The sequence below is a fragment of the Silene latifolia genome, chromosome 6 (genome assembly GCF_048544455.1).
Source record: "Silene latifolia isolate original U9 population chromosome 6, ASM4854445v1, whole genome shotgun sequence".
NCBI lineage: Eukaryota > Viridiplantae > Streptophyta > Magnoliopsida > Caryophyllales > Caryophyllaceae > Silene > Silene latifolia.
In genome coordinates, this window is record NC_133531.1 from 121998824 (window position 1) to 122017907 (window position 19084).

General features: G+C 39.8%; 1 protein-coding gene across 1 annotated transcript; it reads right to left on the bottom strand.

The window, feature by feature from the left end:
* Window positions 1–1583: 1583 nt before the first annotated feature.
* Window positions 1584–3939, bottom strand: LOC141588593 (protein FAR1-RELATED SEQUENCE 2-like). The gene is made up of 5 exons (XM_074410026.1): window positions 3840–3939; window positions 3589–3750; window positions 2868–2972; window positions 2584–2795; window positions 1584–2336 (listed from the first exon to the last, which is right to left on the bottom strand). The coding sequence occupies exons 1-5, from the start codon at window positions 3937–3939 to the stop codon at window positions 1584–1586; spliced, it is 1332 nt and encodes a 443-aa protein (XP_074266127.1).
* Between the last annotated feature and the right edge of the window lie 15145 nt (window positions 3940–19084).

The window sequence follows — 19084 nt, forward strand, 5'->3', positions numbered from 1 at the left end:
CTCGGAAAGGGGTTCACCCTTCCCTTTTAGGGTTCGGTTTACGGTTCCGTTTCGATAACAAGGGAAAGGGTTTAGGGTTGGATTAGCGGGTCCGCCTAATCCAACCCTAAACCCTTTCCCGTCCCGTTTTAGGATACCCGCCTCCCGTTTAAACCCTTTTACGTACTAGGTACGTTTCGAAATAGTCTTGGGTTCGTTTTACATATATTGTGGGTACGTTTTGTCTAAATAACCCATTCCCGCTAACAAGGGAAAGGGTTTAGGGTTGGATTAGGCGGACCCGCGTTAGCGGTCCGCCTAATCGAACCCTAAACCCTTTCCCGTCCCGTTTTAGGGTACCCGCCTCTCGTTTAAACCCTTTTACGTACTAGGTACGTTTCGAAATAGTCTTGGGTTCGTTTTACATATATTGTGGGTACGTTTCGTCTAAATAACACATTCCCGATAACAAGGGAAAGGCTTTAGGGTTGGATTAGGCGGACCCGCGTTAGCGGTCCACCTAATCCAACCCTAAACCCTTTCCCGTCCCGTTTTAGGGTACCCGCCTCTCGTTTAAACCCTTTTACGTACTAGGTACGTTTCGAAATAGTCTTGGGTTCGTTTTACATATATTGTGGGTACGTTTCGTCTAAATAATCCAAAACTCATTTTTTTTCTTTTGTAAAACAGTGTGCATGTGGACATGTCTTTGCACGCCTTTGCCTCACTCCTAATTGCCAAGGGCTCTTATCGCCTCAGCGTGCCAAGCACTTTTTAAAAACTAAGAGAATGGCTGGAAGATGCACAACTAAAACTTGCGGTGACTAAAGTGGCAAAGCAAATGAGTTGAGCAAATAATATTGTATGTACAAAGAGGTGAATAATTGGAGTTAAACAGGTGTCAATATTAATTTAGACGAGAGTCTTTTTAATTGTTTATATTCTAAAATGAAGAGCACAAGTGCCATACCAGGTCTCACACACGACACACAAGTAACATCTAGTGTTGAACATAGCACAGAGCAAACAACCTCGGGACCGTTTCATAAGAAGCTAGTCATTGGTACACAAAGTACTAGTATTTGGAACATAGGCCTCACACAATTAAAAACTAAGAGAATGGCTGGAAAACTAATGATTCAAATTGAAACGTAACTAATAGACGTGACAACACACGCCAACAACTAACATTTACAAAATACAATATCCATTCAAATTAAAGCTTCCTCCTACATTTGGACAAGAACAAAATATAATATCAAGGTCCCTAAACAAGACAAACTAACTCGAAGTGGCATCGTAGGCAATGGAACAATTTATCCACCGAAAATGAGAATACTAATTCAACTTCAAACATAACTAATAGAGGTCAAAACATACGCCAACAGCTAACATCAACAAAATACAATATCCATTGTAGTCGCTTACTGTTACACCCTTTCGGCTACAATTCTGCGCATCCCAATCCACAATTGTTTCATTGACAATACCTACATCATCAAATCATGTAAAATATCATTAATACTTTGTATATATGCCCTCTTCCACTAATATGTAAATTTTAAAAAAACAAGCAAATAAAGTACCTGATTATGATTATGAGATTACTTGTTAGGAAGTTGACTCGGGCAATTTCTACTATCATGGCGTGCCATTTCTCCACAAGCACGACATTTTCTAAGAGGCTTAGCGTGCTCCTCCATTGCCTTTTCTTTTTCAGAAGTCATCCTTCTACCAGATCCCTTATTTTTTGCTTGATTTGGAGGAAGAATATGAGCTTTAGTAGGGATTTTAGACCCAAGAAGCGTCTCGATTTGAGTTTTCTTGCTTTTTGACTTCCCACCACTACTTGAAATCAACAACTTCTCATTGAAACTCTGAAGCAATTCGAGTAACTCTTTCTCCTTCTCCTCATCATCCTCCACAAGTGACACTGCAGTGAACACCCCTGACCATAATTCACTGATAGTGTTTTGTCTTGTGTCAATTGAGGCACAATCGCCTTCTAAGGACGTCCCTACAACATTAAAGATAGGACGAAATGTTGCATAATTGCTCCACCTCGGCAATAGATATTCAGAAGGTATTTCATCAAACCCCTTATTATGCAACACCCATACACAATGTCTACAAAGTATCCCAAATCTCTGAAACCTCTTGCATGAACACACTAAAGTTTTCCCATCAACATCGACTTCATAGACTTTCTTGCTCTCACGATCCATAACAAATAAACGCTCCACGTCCCTTTCTTTCGTGCTTTTGTTGGCCTCATTACAAGAGTAGCATGCACCTTTCAACTCTTCTTGAAAATCATAAAACACCGGTGGTGTGTAAAATTCAAACACATTTCTTTTCTATAGAAAGGGGAGTTGATAATATAGGAGAGGAGTTTTAGAATCGCAGTTAATTTAGAATGCTTCCGGCGTTGAGCATCCATTCTTGATCGAAAGCGCATCCAAAATCGAACAAGTGATAGGTTGGGGTTGGTGAAGTTGCCGAAGAAACGATTCTCTCGATTTCGACCTTGAAGTTGTCCTTAGAAGCCCACCCATATAAGTGTCCCGAAAATATGCAGGAATCCATAATTTGCGGTCCTCAAACATGGATTTTCAACCACTCATTTCCAGACAAATCATGTTTTTCCATAATTGAACACCATTTCGACTCAAATTCAGTTGGCTCAATATCTTCATTCCAAACAATAGAACTTATTTCTTTTAGAAAGTCCGTGTCTTTGTAAATGGTTGAACCAACTTTGTCAGGCAATTTTTTCATGATATGCCACATACTGAGTAATCTGTGTGTTGTGTTGCCTGAAAACACATTTTTAACCCCGCTTTAATACCGGACATTGGTCAAGAATCGAGTAGTAGGATAACACCCACCCATTGCCTTCATAAAATTGTCAAAAAGCCAGGTAAAAGACTCTTCATTCTCCCGCATTATCAAACCAGCCGCAAAAGTGACACATTTTTTATGGTTGTCAACCCCTGTAAAAGGACAAAACACCATACGGTATTCATTAAAATCGAATGTGGTGTCAAAAGACACAGAATCACCAAAGAGTGCATAGTTCTTAATTGCAATTGGATCAGCCTTAAAACCTTAGTGAGTCTTTTGTCGTCATCAACATCAAAATCAAAGTAAAATGAGGGACACCTAGCTCTTTTTTGCATGAAGCCCTCTATCAGCATTTCCGCATCATATTCTTTGATGTATTTCTTTACATCCCTTGAAAAATTCTTAAAATCTTCTAAGGAAGCCCCTACGTTTTTATATCCCCTAACGTACTCTTTAAACATTCGAAATGTCTTCACGGGCCCTGGTTAACACGTGAGTTATCCATTATCATTTTCTTATGCACAAGGTTGAGCTTCCTAAATGACTTTAAGTGAATCATTGTGGCTGGAGTTACCATTGCATGTGAGTGCACCTCGATAAATTCATACACCTCATACTCACCAAGAAGAAGTCTCTTAAACTTAATCTTGGCAAAGACACCCAACTCTTGTTATTGCCCTCCTCCTTTTTTGCCCACCATGTTGCCTATTACCTTCTTTGTTATACACATGCTCTTATGTGTAGTAACTCCTTGAATGATTTTACTTGAATCCAATCTCGGTATAAAGCCACAAGCTTTGGCATATGCTTTGTAGAAATCCAACCCTTGCTCCAAATTCTCAAATTTCATTCCAACAAATGGTTTAAGCTCTTCTGAACAATGAGGCACTCCGTGAATCTCACTAGTAGCAACAACTTCCGGGCTATCTGGAAGACTCAAATTAACAACAATTACTTATAAACTGCCGTCTTGCTTCACACTAACAAAATGCAATAAATAAAACTAAATGATTTACCTGGCACATCATTCACTAATGGCACATCAATCACTAATAATTGATCTGGACAATTAGTAAGCAATAATATATCTTCTTCTGGATTTGTTGAAATATCCATGTCATTAGTATCACCAACTATAGCAGTAAACAACGAATGGCCAAATGAGCACTTATTCGCTAATAATTTTGAAAAATGATGATTGTCCTAGCTCGAACTAATGTAATTCAACAGCTAAAATTGTCACAAGGGAAAGGGTATTAGGAAAAGTAACGAGGGAAAGTGTACGAAACAACAAAATTGCCAACATTGTCATACAAACAGGCGAACACCTAACTTTAACAATCAATCAAATGATCAATTGTTCAATTAACACAGCAAAAAAATTAAAATTGTTCAATTAACCCTTTCCCGTCCCGTTTTAGGATACCCGCCTCCCCTTTAATCCCTTTTACGTACTAGGTACGTTTCGAAATAGTCTTAGGTTCGTTTTACATATATTGTGGGTACGTTTCGTCTAAATAACCCATTACCCATTCCCGCTCAAAATATTTTAAGACGATTAAGTCTGTAACCACTAACCCAAAATTGATCCATACCCAAATGGGCATGTACCCAAATTGACAGGGTAACATCAAACATGCAATGATCCTTCACCCGTATTGACATTAACCTAATGAGACTCATAAGAAAAATGGTTGCAAGAATTGCAGTCACCTGACTCGATGCGACAGTTTGAAGTCTATGAACCAAATTAAGTTTAAGGTACATCTCTTTGTGACTCTATTTACATTAACAAGATTACAAGAACAAAGGTTCGGGAAATCGAATACCGAGAAAAAGGCAGAAGATATGATGAGCACTGTTTAATCGTAACAAATTGTCGAAACACAAAGTTTATACGACTAAACATGGGATTTTCATTGGTAAACTAAAACGAGAGAGAAAGAAAAAACACTAATCTAATTTAAATGAGAAAAATGGTTTACTATTAAAAGGGATTATTAAATTCAAATATGGGATATGTCATGTCCAAATGCTTAGTTCAAAACGGAAAAGCTTCGAATTTAAAGGAAATAAACAACAGAAAACCACCTCAAACACAAGCTCCCCAAATCGACGACAGTATAATCACTAGAAACAGAGCTACAACCCAATAAAGCGTTGAACTTTAACCCAAAAGTGCAGCATTACTTAGTTACCCATCCCTGAGCTTATCACTTGATATTTTTACTATACATAGCTGTTAATTTTGTAAGTTTACATATCAAGTGAACTTTAAGCGTTTTTACTATACATAGCGATTGTAAAAATATCAAGTGAACTTTAACCCACTCCGTCTCGGTCAATGGTAAATAAGCTTAAAAAAATAAACTACCTAACACAATTTTCTAGTTCAATACTTACTCCGTCTCGGTCAATTGTAAATAAGCTTAAAAATTAAACTACAAGCTCATATAGTAAAAACGCAAATGACGTTAACATGAGCAGAGTAAGCTCAGGGATTTTCTACAAGATCGGATATTTCGAAAAGGGCAAAAAGCGTCGGATCACTCACAAGCACACCGAAAGTCCGAAACATTCTCACAAAGACTCTCTTTCTATTTGATATACAACACAAATACAGCTATGCAAAGACCAAAAGCTCATGGCAAAGAAATCTGAAAAATGAATCGAATGTTCTCCCCATCTGCGTTTTGTGTATTGTTCACACATGCTCCAAAAGATCTCTTATTAAAAAGCATGTGTGATAGTGGTCATTCACCTTTGTTCCTTTTCTTTGACTGTAATAATAACCAACTTATCATGAACCCAGTTCTTACACACAACCAAACAAAAAAAGAAGATCTCTTTTTGATTTTATGAAACAAATTTGCAGACCATCTCTTTTTAATATAAAATGCGAGAATCAATGCAAAAAGAGTGAAAGAATTCGTACCATCTACCATTTGGGAATCATCTTCATCATTTACGGTTTAGATTATTGAGGCATGTTCTTGAGTACAAACATCGCAATTAAAATCACAATAGTATCTTAGTAAGTGCATCTAAAAATCTGCAATTAAAATGTTAATCGCACAACAAAATTAAGAATTTGTACCTGAAGTTGAAGAACAATTGGTTGAGACTGTTACCATCTTTAAAGAATTTAACCCAATTGAAACCCTAAAAAAACGATTTGAATTTTTCGGTTATTACAAACCCTAATTTATCAAACAATTTGAAATTTCTTCATAAAATTAACCTCATAAACTACTCTACAATCCATATATGTGCATTGATCTAAAATACCAAATCAATTAAATGTAAAATTTTCGATTAAATTATTTTATGAAAAAATAACGAGAATTGAAGCTAACCTTGTTTGATGAATTAATGATGAGTGAATGTTGTAAATCTAGAAGCTTGTTTCGTAGAGGATAGTGATGGTAGAAACTAGTTTACCAAGAAGAGAATCGCGAGAGGTTGAAGAAGAGAACCATGGAAGCCGTTTCTTGTTTTGTGGAAGAAGATTGAAGCGCGTAAGAAAAGATAACAGTGTATAATGGGTTGGTTCGCACGGTTCGCATCGTAAGTTAGTTCGCACGGGATCCCGCCCCTATATATATATATATATATATATATATATATATATATATATATATATATATATATATATATATATATATATATATATATATATATATATATATATATATATATATATATAGGCGGGATCTCGTGAGTTTGATTCTTACGGTGAGTTGTGAGTTTTACAAAGCTAAACCATTAGATGGGCTGAGATCAACGGCTAAAATTAATTAACCCAACAAATAAAAGCCCAAAAATTAGTTCTGAATTAACTTTGAACATGACAATCTTCCACTCGAACTCGATCTGTCCGACAACAACGGCGAAACAGGCGACATCACCGACGGAGAATTACGACCTAATCCACTCCATTCACTCTCCTCCGCAAAGATGTATCAATTTTCCCTGTTAACGGCGATAATTTCGGATTCAGGAGGCGATATCATTTGATTCGAGCTTGAACTATTCGACAACAATGGTGATTCCTTCGTTTAATCCTCCTCTTCCTTTATCGCCGTCATCTCCTTCTCACTACCAGATGAGGACGACGGGTACGGTGGAGAGAACGTCATCTCCGGCAACGGTGGCGACGCTTATTATTATGTAAGAACGTTAAGTCTCTGGCGATCAGATCGGTGCACCAAATATCCATTCGAAAATCAATTTGTACAGGCGAGTCATTAGATTAGCGGCTATTTATGAATTGGATGATGGGTTTGTTCGCCGGAGTAATCATCGGTGTCGGCTGAGTACGCCTGATAATCGTCGGCGTGAATTTGGTGATTGTAGATTTAGAAATATCTCGTTTTGTGGTGTTGGTGGCCATCCTTGTGTGAGTGCTCGTCGCCCGCGACGGAGGAAAATGTTGATAGGCATACCCTCATTGTCTATAATCAATACACAAATTGAGGCAGAAACGAAGTCGGGAGCTTGAGCCATGATGATGCTGTGATTTGAGCGGCTCCAAAATCGGGTTTTGGTCTGGGCTTCGTTTGGGTTGGAGGGAGATGCACAAAATGTCGGGTTTATTTTAGACAAAGGGGATAGATGTTAGTTGAGTATTTGGTATGATGATAAAGGGAAGGTTATGGGGTGATGATGGTGAATGTATGGTTATGTAGTTGTTGGTAGTTTAGCAGTGGCACCCATGTAAGTTAATCTTAGATAGACGACGGAGTTATTTTTTTACATTTGATTAAATTACCCGTAAGAAAGAATAAGTGTAGATACCCATATCCGTCGATATTGGAATTTATAGAGAACCCGGCAAACACCCGATGATGATAGGACACATGTATTTGTTAATTGTCATTGTCATTATTTGGAGCTCGTTTTACGAGGTAGAATGGGCGTCGTCGATGAAGTATTTTATTAATTTAAATGATATTTAAATTAATGTTTTTTTAAGTGAATTCATTTTATTAATTTAAATGATATTTAAATTAATGTTTTTTAGTGAGTTCATTTTTTTATTTTAAATGATATTTAAATTATGGTTTTTTGGAGGTGAATTCAATTTATTTTATTTTATTTTGAATTTATTTTCCCAAGTTTATTTTATTGAAAATAAAATAAATAATTGATTTGAAAAATCATTTTATGAGTATATTTGATTTGAAAAATCATTTATTTTAATGTGTTAATTGATTTGAAAAATCGATTTAAAAATCGAAAAGAACTCGTTTCAACCATACGTTTTTGAGCTCGATTTTAGCTCGGTTTTTGAGCCCTTTTTCTTTACGAGTTGGCACGAATATCGAGTACACTAACCAACCTAAGCCTCTACCCATCCACCCTTGTTCGAACCCCCATAACCACGGCCCAAACAGCCCCCAAACACCCCGCAACAAACAGCAGCCCCCCTGTTTTGGCAGCTCAATCCCGAGCCCAAAACCCGCTCCAAATACCACCAAAACCCGTACCCATTAATCCTAACCCATACCCTAGTATCCTACCCATGTTACCCTAGCTTAATCACCAAGAAACCCCCCCAAAAGCTGCTGGACAGCAGCTATGTTCAGCTAGCCCGATTTGCCTTCCCTCTCTTTTAACCTATTTTAACTCCTTATAAATACCACCCCTTCACGATACATTCATTCCTCTAAGTCCTCCATACATCCAAGCATCACATACAAGCTTTAAACCTCAGAAACAAACCCTAATTGCCTCTCAAAAACCCTCCACAACACCGACATACAAACTGAAACTGTTTGTGTGTCCTCCTCGAAAAACAATTCGTTCCTCCCTCAAACCTCCATCAAAACTCGATTTTCTTGTTCCTAATTAACCATATAACATCCATCTACACATTAGATAAAGATTTACGAGCCAAATTGCCCTTGAGAGTACACGAAATCCCTCGAAAAACAGAGTGTTATACACTCTGTTTTCGCGGTTTGTTCCTGTCTGTCCAGTTCTGTTTGTGCTCGTTTTTCGTGCTCAATAACTCAAAACTAGCAGGGGTTGCTTTAAGATCTCTGTTCTCCTCTCTTTCTAGTTTTCAAAACATCTTTTAAATCGAATTTTCATCGTGAAACGAGGGAGAAATCGCTGTTTGAAAGTTGCTGTCCAGATTCGATAAAAACGCGTGTTTGCTTTGTTTCTTCGTCGATGACGGCCTCTCGAGATAAAATCTACCATCGATTACGACCCAAGACGGTGTCAACGATACATGTAGGTTGAGGGTGCATCAAATACTCCTCTTTCTCCTTTTTTTATTTCGTTTTTATGTTTGTTCTTTTATAGTTTGTTTTTGTTTGTTTATCGCTTTTATTTATCGTTTAAATTAACTATGAAACTAGTTTAGTCCGAGTATGAGTTAAAGTACCACCATGAACACCCGCGTTGACTTGACATGGGAAAAGAAACCGCTACATCAGTCGGTCGTGCACCCCCGTCTCATTTACATATCCTCGTGTTCAAGGTAGGGCATAAATAAAACGAATTTCTAACTTCCGTTCCTCGCTTTTGACCCTTTGTTGTCTCGGCCAATTCGACCCACCTTAGGACCCGTTGCATGTTAGTATGACCTCTGATTGTTAACATATGACTTATTTAGATGACATTAGATCAATTTAATAACCTAATTAGACACTTTAGGGTACATCGACATAGCTTTAAAAATCAACTAACAATTCTGTAACTTAATGAACGCATCTCTCTCTTTCACCTAATTTCTCGCTAGTATAAGAGTGCGTGATTAGCACCTTCTTATTAACACTCGATGAGTTAAATTAATTAGCAAACTTGACCTAATTTGACCCCTTTTGAGCCGTGTAGAATACACAATTGCGCGACATCATCTCAACCGATCAACGTCGTTTTCAACTTGTTTTCTAACTTGTTTCGAGTTCGTTTCGCAATCATCTATCTAACCTAATGAATCTAACCTAAGAATTAGGGTATGCTAGATCGTGTGGGCCGTGTTTGGCCGTGTCCTTGTGGTCCTTTTCTCGTTGTTTTTTTATCTTTATCTCGTTATTTCGTATCTTGTAATTACTTTGTTTATCGAGTCATGTTTGGTAGTTTGTTTGTAATTAGTTTACCTTTATCGAGTCAAACGATTTCTAAAAACCTTAGTTTTGTTTAGTTAGACGGTTGTGCCCCAATGCAAGTGAGAGCGTAGTAAATCGCATGTTGTTTAAAGCAACATGGCCCGATTTATGCTAATGCATGCTTTGGTGTGTGACCCAATGTCTAATTCGATAAGATTAAGTGGAAGCACGCATTACGAGGAGTGACCCAAGGCCGTGAGTCATGTAGGCCGTGAGTCACCCCTTTGTGCACGTTTTCCTAGGCCGAATGGCCATGTGTCGCGTATGGTGTCGTATATAGCAATTGTATTTAGATCGAGTTGTATCTTTAATTTATCGTTGTGTCGGCATGAAATGCCTGGGTTGTAATAGGGTAGATCCCAACGGCTCCCCATTCCCATCAAGCCTTGTTTGTTTCGTTTGAATGTTGTTAGATCAATCAACCCACATGCTAAATTACAACTTTGACAAAGTTAGTTTAGTTGCATCTAAAACGACATAGAAATTGTTGTCACATGTTAGGGTTTAAAATGATGTTTGCATATCATATATCGTAGTAGCTATGACCTTGTTTGAACTCCGACACTTGACTTAGTAGAGGCCGTTATTGACGGGCGGGGTTAGGTGTCCTTATGGGCTTCCTAACACGTACCCTCACCCCTTACTCAAGATCTATGGTTTGCGGATCCGTCTAAATACCATTGGATTACGAGAGTCATTCAAATCGAGTGATATAGGGTACAAGTCTTTATCTTTAATCACTCGTAGTCGATTGGCTTTATGCTTTTCGATGAAAGGTGTAAAGTTGACTTGAACGGTTCCAAGTTCCCAAAAAACTTGGTGGCGACTCTAATTGGTCTTAATTCGATTCGAAAGAACCTCGAGTCGATTATGCTGGTGTGGATCCGCGGACGCAGATTCCGAGGGCCTTGTCCACGCTTTTGGCGACTCACTGGGAAAAGAGGACTAGTTACACTTTGTGTTTCTAGGGTCTTTTCCTCCGAGGTGAAACTTGAAAAGAAAGTGTTGGAAAGTAAAACATTACTCATAGTGCTACGATTCATGCATAAACCCTTAAGGACTTGCCGGGCCATCCAGCGTTTCTTCGTGATGCGTGGGGGGCGACGTCCCACTATGCTAGGAAGCTGCACATTGCTCGCTTCCACTTCGCCTCGCGTGGTTCTTGATGGTGGGGACGATCTTCTAGGTACTTTACCTTAAGACACCTTGCTCTATAAGACCGCAAAAGGATGGAGGGCATATACCTTCTTATAGAAGACTTGCCGAGACTTAGAGATGTCTAGGAGCATACATCCTTATAGCATGAGAATGACAATGTGCAATGTGTTTTCCCGAGTCTTTTTTTCGAAAATTCCCATGTCCTTTTCAAAACCGAACTTTTGAACAACTTATTTTCAAAATAGCATGGTTTTAAAAACGCGGAACGCTGCCCAAATAGGACTAGAAATTTCGGCCCAAAATGAGCTTTTATATGGCATGTCGCCCATTTCAAATCTCATTTTCAAATCAATCCTTCATTTTTCAAAATCAATCCAAAATGTTTCTCGAACCTCAACCAAGCATGAAATGCGTCGAGTCGTGTCCGGGTCATGGCCGTGTTAGGCCGGATGTGTTTCGTTCTAAGAGTCTAGAACACGGCCCTGTTGGGTCACCCAAGCTCACCTCTTGGGCTTTGAGTCATGTTGGTCGACCTTTTGGTCTAGGATAGTCCACAAAAAACGTCCAAGCTAGGCCCTTTAGGACGTTTTCACTCGAACCCATGGGCTGTGTTAGCCCAATCACGGGTTTAGTCACACCAAGTCCAGTTTAGAATCGAGTTATGACAGTTTGAGTCATGTCGTTTTGTCGAGTCTAAAATGAATCGATGTCTAAATCAAACCGTGAGTCAAACCCTTGTTTAATCGATCTCAAGTCGAGTCTTTGTTTGAGTCAAGTTGGGGTCGAGTCCTTAAGTGTGCAGGGGCTCTTACTTTAAATATTGACTCAGTACGGGGTTTTCTTGTAGAAAGGCCGCCAAAAACCCGGCGTCAAGCAATGGAAGATGCTGTTAACAAGCTTACTGAGGCCGTGAACCTCATGATGACCCGAATGGATGCAATCGAATCCAAGCTGGGTGAAGATTCCCCTCCACCACCGACCGATCCGGAAAACGGTTCAAGTTCATCGAAGACCGTTTGAAGCTCTCACAGGGGAAGAACATTCACTATGAGAATGCTAGGGCCTATGCCCTGGTGCAGGATAAGTTGCCCACGAACATGGTACTCACCGACATCCCAAAGTTTAAGGGCACTGAAGATCCATCCACCATGTTAAGGCCTATAAGGGGTACTTAGCACCTGAAGGGAGTACCACGACATGCTCTCGAAATTTTCGCTCAATCTCGGATGAACACCGAAGGCGTGGTACTATAATCTGGACCTTAAGAACTTCCCCACTTTCGAAGATATTACGGTGGAGTTCGTAAGCACTATCTTCGACAACGTCGAGATTCAAACCAACATAAGAACTTTGGAGGTTATGACACAAAAGGAAAAAGAGGGCTATCTTGAATTACTCGCAAGATGGCGCGTATTTGAAAGCGTGAAACTAGCTAAGAAGCCGATGAAGTTGAAATGGTAGATAAGTTCGTGAAGAATTTACGACCTGTTTACCATAATGCTCTGAAATACCAGAATTTTGGTTCTTTCAAAGAATTGATAAGAATCGGGATAAAGGTTGAAGATGACGTCCGAATGGCAGAAGCTGAGAAGCCAAAAGGGTACCAAGGGGCCTCATCGTCTAAGGGCAAAGCCCCAACAACGGCCCATATTGATGAAGCCATCAATCTCTTAGAAGGGCAATCGAAGAAGCCACAACGCCAAACACCTAGGGCATTCACCGATATCGGATGCACTTATACATACGCTCTCCAAAGGCTCATAGCCCAAGGAAAGCTGAAGCCTATTGGTCCAACTCCGGACCCTCCTGCTGAACAACAAGGCAAATGGTACAAACCGAATGCCTACTGTGCCTTTCATCAAGGTAAGGGACACGATACCGAAAAGTGCTTTAGACTAAAGCACGAAATTCAAGATATGATTGAGAACGGAACTCTCCCGATCCCAACTGTTAAACCCAATAACATCACCAATCCATTTGGCAATCACGCCAACTTTGTTTCTGTCGAAGACAATGTCGATTATTCCCATCTTATCCACCCATGTCACTTGAAAGGGGTGTTTATCGGGAAAATATTTGTGGATTGCTCTGAATTCTTGCCAAACCCGAAGAATGAAATTCAAATCGGGAGTCTTGCTCTAGAATGTACTCCTCTCATTAACGAAGTTAATAAAAGACAATTCGATTCACCAACCTTCATCACTGGCGTAGATCCTCAGAGGACTACCTCGGGATGGAGGCAGACCATCAAAGGGATCAAGCATCTAAGCTGACAGCTGAACAAGAGAACGCTCATGACCAGATTTGAAATTATGAGTCGGGATTTGTTTTCTTATCTTAGTCGAGTCGAGTCTAGGACTTTCTTTTCCTGAAGTTGAGTCGTTTGTTCCGCGATGACCTAGGGTGTGTCCCAGGAATCGTTCCTTCGAGTCTGTTAAGCATTTGTCTTTCCAATAAAAAGTTCCAGTTTCGTTTCCAAATTTGTCTTGTTTCCAATCCTCAATCATTCTGAAAACATGATAAAATGCACAACACACTCAAAGGCATCCCTGGGGTAGAAATATGTCCCGTTTCAAAACGTAAGGTACAATAGGATTCCGTGTTTGATTCCTTTACCTATTCCATGTCTGGCGGTAGAAAACCTCCATCAGAACCAGTGCTTATGACAAGCTTTTAGATGATTCTATGACGAACCCGGACTAGCTCCTTGTTTCCCCTATCGATGATGGAAGGCAAGCCCATCCCCAACAAAATCATCCCATCTCGAAGAGAGAAGATATCAACCCATTCTAACAAGGAATTGTTAGTTCTTACCCAAATTAGTTGGCGAAGCCCAGTTTTCAAGGTGTATCCATTTATGACTAAGAGAATGAATAGAAGACCATTTTCAAGAAGAAAAGAGAAAAAAAAAGATGAAAAAGAATGAAAATATGAGGAAAAAAAAAGCAAAAGAAAAAAAAATGAAAAAAATGAAAGAAAAAAGAAAAAAGATGTTGAAGTTATTGCGGAATGCTTCTTGGTTGAATGTCGAAATTACGGAAGCCAGAATTCAAGTCAAGTACCCATAGTTGAGGTTCAATGGGCGAAGCCCAAAAACTTAAGTAGTAACATCTTTACCCCTAAGTCCTTCCTGAGACAGTTACAAGGGGATAGTCGGGAATTTTGAGAATCATTCCGCTTGTGTTGTTATACCTAGCCTTTAGGGTCCAGACATGGAAATTTGAACCCACATTGTTTTCTAACCCATTTGCACTCGGGTTTCATCAAACCCGAGACACCATCTCCAACCACATCAGCAGCCATAGCCCTTGGCCTTAGCACCACAAAACAAACCTTCAGAATGATGGTTAACCATTCCAACTAGTTATTACCAAGCTCCACATCCCAAAGAACCACAACCTTTTGTACCAACCCTAGACACAGGATTTAACATTACCTTACAGGCTAGAATGGGATACGACATAATACCTTAGGTGAAACCTTCGAGTGTGTACACACAATCAAAATGCCACGTTTATGCACCTTGATCGAACTACGTCGGATTTGATTTCACTCCACGCGAATACGTAGGCAGTCCTTCAGAATAAGGGATTCAATCCACCCGTCATCCAAGTTCTCATCTTGTCGGTTTCTTACGGGTCTTAACCAAGTCCAAATGAAGCCACCTTTGTTTGAGTCGGTCTTAGCACTCGATGTAGGCTAGGATAAGGATATAGGTTCAGATGAATAGTATCAAGTCTCAGAATGAGCTTTATCTAACGGTTTAGGCAAAGATGCTGAGTCACATAGATGTGGGTTTGTATGGGGAACAGAAAATATGAAAAACCCGCTGAAAAGAAAGAAGGCGTGGAAGAAAAAATAGTAAAAGCCCGCTGAAAAGAAAGAAGGCGTGGTAAGAAATGATGAAACTCATTTTGAAAAGAAAGGAGGCGAGGAGAAGAGTGACAGAATGTTCCCAACAAAAGTCATGTGTGATGTCCAACTGTTCTCATAAAATCAGTCTGTGTTTAGTGTTTGGGCGAAGCCAACGTTGTTGCTCCGTGAGTTTAATCCACCTTGTCAATGCCAAGTGATCTTGATTCCCATGTGCCCTTGGGAGCACGCCCATGCCATACGATATCTCTGTCTCAAGTCCGATGGCCTTGTGATTCCCATGTGCCCTTGGGAGCACGCCCATGCCATACGATATCTCTGTCTCAAGTCCGACGACCTTGTGATTCCCATTTGCCATCTTTTGGCGCCGGAATGGCCAATTTACATTTCTACCCCTAACAAGTCCATAATTGAATTAAAACCCGTGCACACATGGAAATTTGAACCCACATTGTTTTCCAACCCATTTGCACTCGGATTTCGTCAAAACCGAGACACCTTTTCCAACCACGATGTAAGCCATAGCCCTTGGCCTTAGCACCACAAAACAAACCTTCAGAATGATGGTTAACCATTCCAACTTGTTATTACCAAGCTCCACATCCCAAAAGATCCAAGCCTTTTGTACCAACCCTAGACACGGGATACAACGGTACTTTACAGGCTAGAATGGGATTTGACATGATACCTTAGGTGAAACCTTCGAGTGTGTACACACAATCAAAATGCCATGTTTATGCACCATGATCGAACTACGTCGGATTTGATTTCGCTCCACGCGAATACGTAGGCAGTCCTTCAGAATAAGGGATTCAATCCACCTATCGTCCAAGTTGTCATCTTGTCGGTTTCTTACGGGTCTTAACCAAGTCCAAATGAAGCCACCTTTGTTTGAGTCGGTCTTAGCACTCGATGTAGGCTAGGATAAGGATGAGGTTCAGATGAGTAGTGTCAAGTCTCGGAATGAGCTTTATCTAACGGTTTAGGCAAAGATGCTGAGTTACATAGATGTGGGTTTGTGTTGGGAACAGAAAATATGAAAAACCCGCTGAAAAGAAAGAAGGCGTGGAAGAAAAATAGGAAAAGCCCGCTGAAAAGAAAGAAGGCGGTGGCAAGAAATAATGAAAACTCGCTGAAAAGAAAGGAGGCGAGGAGAAGAGTGACAGAATGTTCCCAACAAAAGTCATGTGTGATATCTAAGTGTTCTCATAAACTCAGTCTGTGTTTAGTGTCTGGGCGAAGCCAACGTTGTTGCTCCGTGAGTTTAATCCACCTTGTCAATGCCGAGTGATCTTGATTTCCATGTGCCCTGAGGAGCACGCCCATGACATTTTGATCATACGATATCTCCGTCACAAGTCCGACGGCCTTGTGATTCCCATTTGCCATCTTTTGGCGCCAGAATGGCCAATTTACATTTCTATCCCCAACAAGTCAATAATTGAATTAAAACCCGGGCACACTTACGGTTTTATTTTCCTTTTTTGTTTTACGGTAGCGGGCTACGCCCACGTTCGTTTACGGGTCATACGGAGTGTTTGAGTCGTATTTCATGCTCACTCATCAAGGTTCGATTAAAAAAAAAAATTTCAAAAGTTCAAAATTCCGAAATTTTCAAAACTTTTCGCAAATTACGGATAGATGATCCAAGTAGTAGAATCTTTTCGGGTCGATGACCCAGTCTTTCAAATTCAATTTCGAAGGGTCGGTGGCCCAATATCAAAGTGATGTCAAATTCAAAATTTGGGTCGATGGCCCAATTATTCAAAATTTTCAACTTGTTCAAATTTCGGGTCGATGACCCAGTCATTCAAATTTAATTTTAGGTCGACGACCCAGCATTCCAACACTTCAACTTCAAGCCTCGGGTCGATGGCCCAATTTTCTAAGTGATGACAAATTCAAAATTCGGGTCGATGGCCCAATTATTCAAAATTTTCAAATTCAATTCTCGGGTCGATGACCCGGTATTCAAATAATCCAATTTCAAGATCGATGATCCAAATGTGCCTATGTGATGATTATTGCTAGTACATTTTCTATGTTTCAAATATAGCAGGATATGCTTCAACTGGGGGCTCTAAAGTCTTCGACTTTAGAGCCATTGCAAACTGGGGGCTCTGAAGCCGTTGGCTTCAGAGACCATTATCAAGATGTAAAGGATGATATCCACCAAGAATTCAATTCAATACAAGAGTATGAAAGGGAAGAATTCCGTAGCTGAAAGCAAATGATGAAAACGGCGGCAACCTCCTTGGAAAGTCCCGGCCCATTCGGACAAGCGCCAGCAGATGATAAATTTTGGGCAAATGTCAGCAGATGATGAATTTTGGACATACGCCAGCAGATGATAAACTTTGGGCATGTGTCAGCAGAGGCCGAACTACGACGCGGGTTTGATTCCGTCAGAAACGGATACGTAGGCGCCTAAGGATAAGGCTCAACCCACCATTTATGCAATTTATGGGTCGATGACCAACGATGATAATTCGACGCAACAGAATAAAGAGTCAATCCCCAACGAAGTTTCAGGTATGATCTCTTCTTATGGCTGGCGAGCTTATATACGCAAGTCTAATGGACTATAAACGACCCGCAGAATCCTCAGGTCGAAAGGGACCTGGGGTATACTTTGACTTTCGCCTTGTCCAAGCCTCAGTCAAAGTGGGGGCTCTGTAGATACCCATATCCGTCGATATTGGAATTTATAGAGAACCCGGAAAACACCCGATGATGATAGGACACATGTATTTGTTAATTGTCATTGTCATTATTTGGAGCTCGTTTTACGAGGTAGAATGGGCGTCGTCGATGAAGTATTTTATTAATTTAAATGATATTTAAATTAATGTTTTTTTAAGTGAATTCATTTTATTAATTTAAATGATATTTAAATTAATGTTTTTTAGTGAGTTCATTTTTTTATTTTAAATGATATTTAAATTATGGTTTTTTGGAGGTGAATTCAATTTATTTTATTTTATTTTGAATTTATTTTCCCAAGTTTATTTTATTGAAAATAAAATAAATAATTGATTTGAAAAATCATTTTATGAGTATATTTGATTTGAAAAATCATTTATTTTAATGTGTTAATTGATTTGAAAAATCGATTTAAAAATCGAAAAGAACTCGTTTCAACCATACGTTTTTGAGCTCGATTTTAGCTCGGTTTTTGACCCCTTTTTCTTTACGAGTTGGCACGAATATCGAGTACACTAACCAACCTAAGCCTCTACCCATCCACCCTTGTTCGAACCCCCATAACCACGGCCCAAATTCTCGTCCCAAACAGCCCCCAAACAGCCCGCAACAAACAGCAGCCCCCCTGTTTTGGCAGCTCAATCCCGAGCCCAAAACCCGCTCCAAATACCACCAAAACCCGTACCCATTAATCCTAACCCATACCCTAGTATCCTACCCATGTTACCCTAGCTTAATCACCAAGAAACCCCCCCAAAAGCTGCTGGACAGCAGCCTATGTTCACTAGCCCGATTTGCCTTCCTCTCTTTTAACCTATTTTAACTCCTTATAAATACCACCCCTTCACGATACATTCATTCCTCTAAGTCCTCCATACATCCAAGCATCACATACAAGCTTTAAACCTCAGAAACAAACCCTAATTGCCTCTCAAAAACCCTCCACAACACCGACATACAAACCGAAATGTTTGTGTGTCCTCCTCAAAAAAAACAATTCGTTCCTCCCTCAAACCTCCATCAAAACTCGATTTTCTTGTTCCTAATTAACCATATAACATCCATCTACACATTAGACAAAGATTTACGAGCCAAATTGCCCTTGAGAGTACACGAAATCCCTCGAAAAACAGAGTGTTATACACTCTGTTTTCGCGGTTTGTTCCTGTCTGTCCAGTTTTGTTTGTGCTCGTTTTTCGTGCTCAATAACTCAAAACTAGCAGGGGTTGCTTTAAGATCTCTGTTCTCCTCTCTTTTTAGTTTTCAAAACATCTTTTAAATCGAATTTTCATCGTGAAACGAGGGAGAAATCGCTGTTTGAAAGTTGCTGTCCAGATTCGATAAAAACGCGTGTTTGCTTTGTTTCTTCGTCGACGACGGCCTCTCGAGATAAAATCTACCATCGA

What these genes read in the sequence shown, in the direction of transcription:
- LOC141588593 (XM_074410026.1), bottom strand. Translation starts at nt 3,939, where the DNA reads ATGGATATTTCAACAAATCCAGAAGAAGATATATTATTGCTTACTAAT. An exon ending in CAATTTTATGAAGGCAATGG is followed by an intron (nt 2,796 to 2,867) that starts GTGGGTGTTATC and finishes ATGTGTTTTCAG; the next exon opens with GCAACACAACACACAGATTA. An exon ending in ATGAGTGGTTGAAAATCCAT is followed by an intron (nt 2,337 to 2,583) that starts GTTTGAGGACCG and finishes CCCTTTCTATAG; the next exon opens with AAAAGAAATGTGTTTGAATT.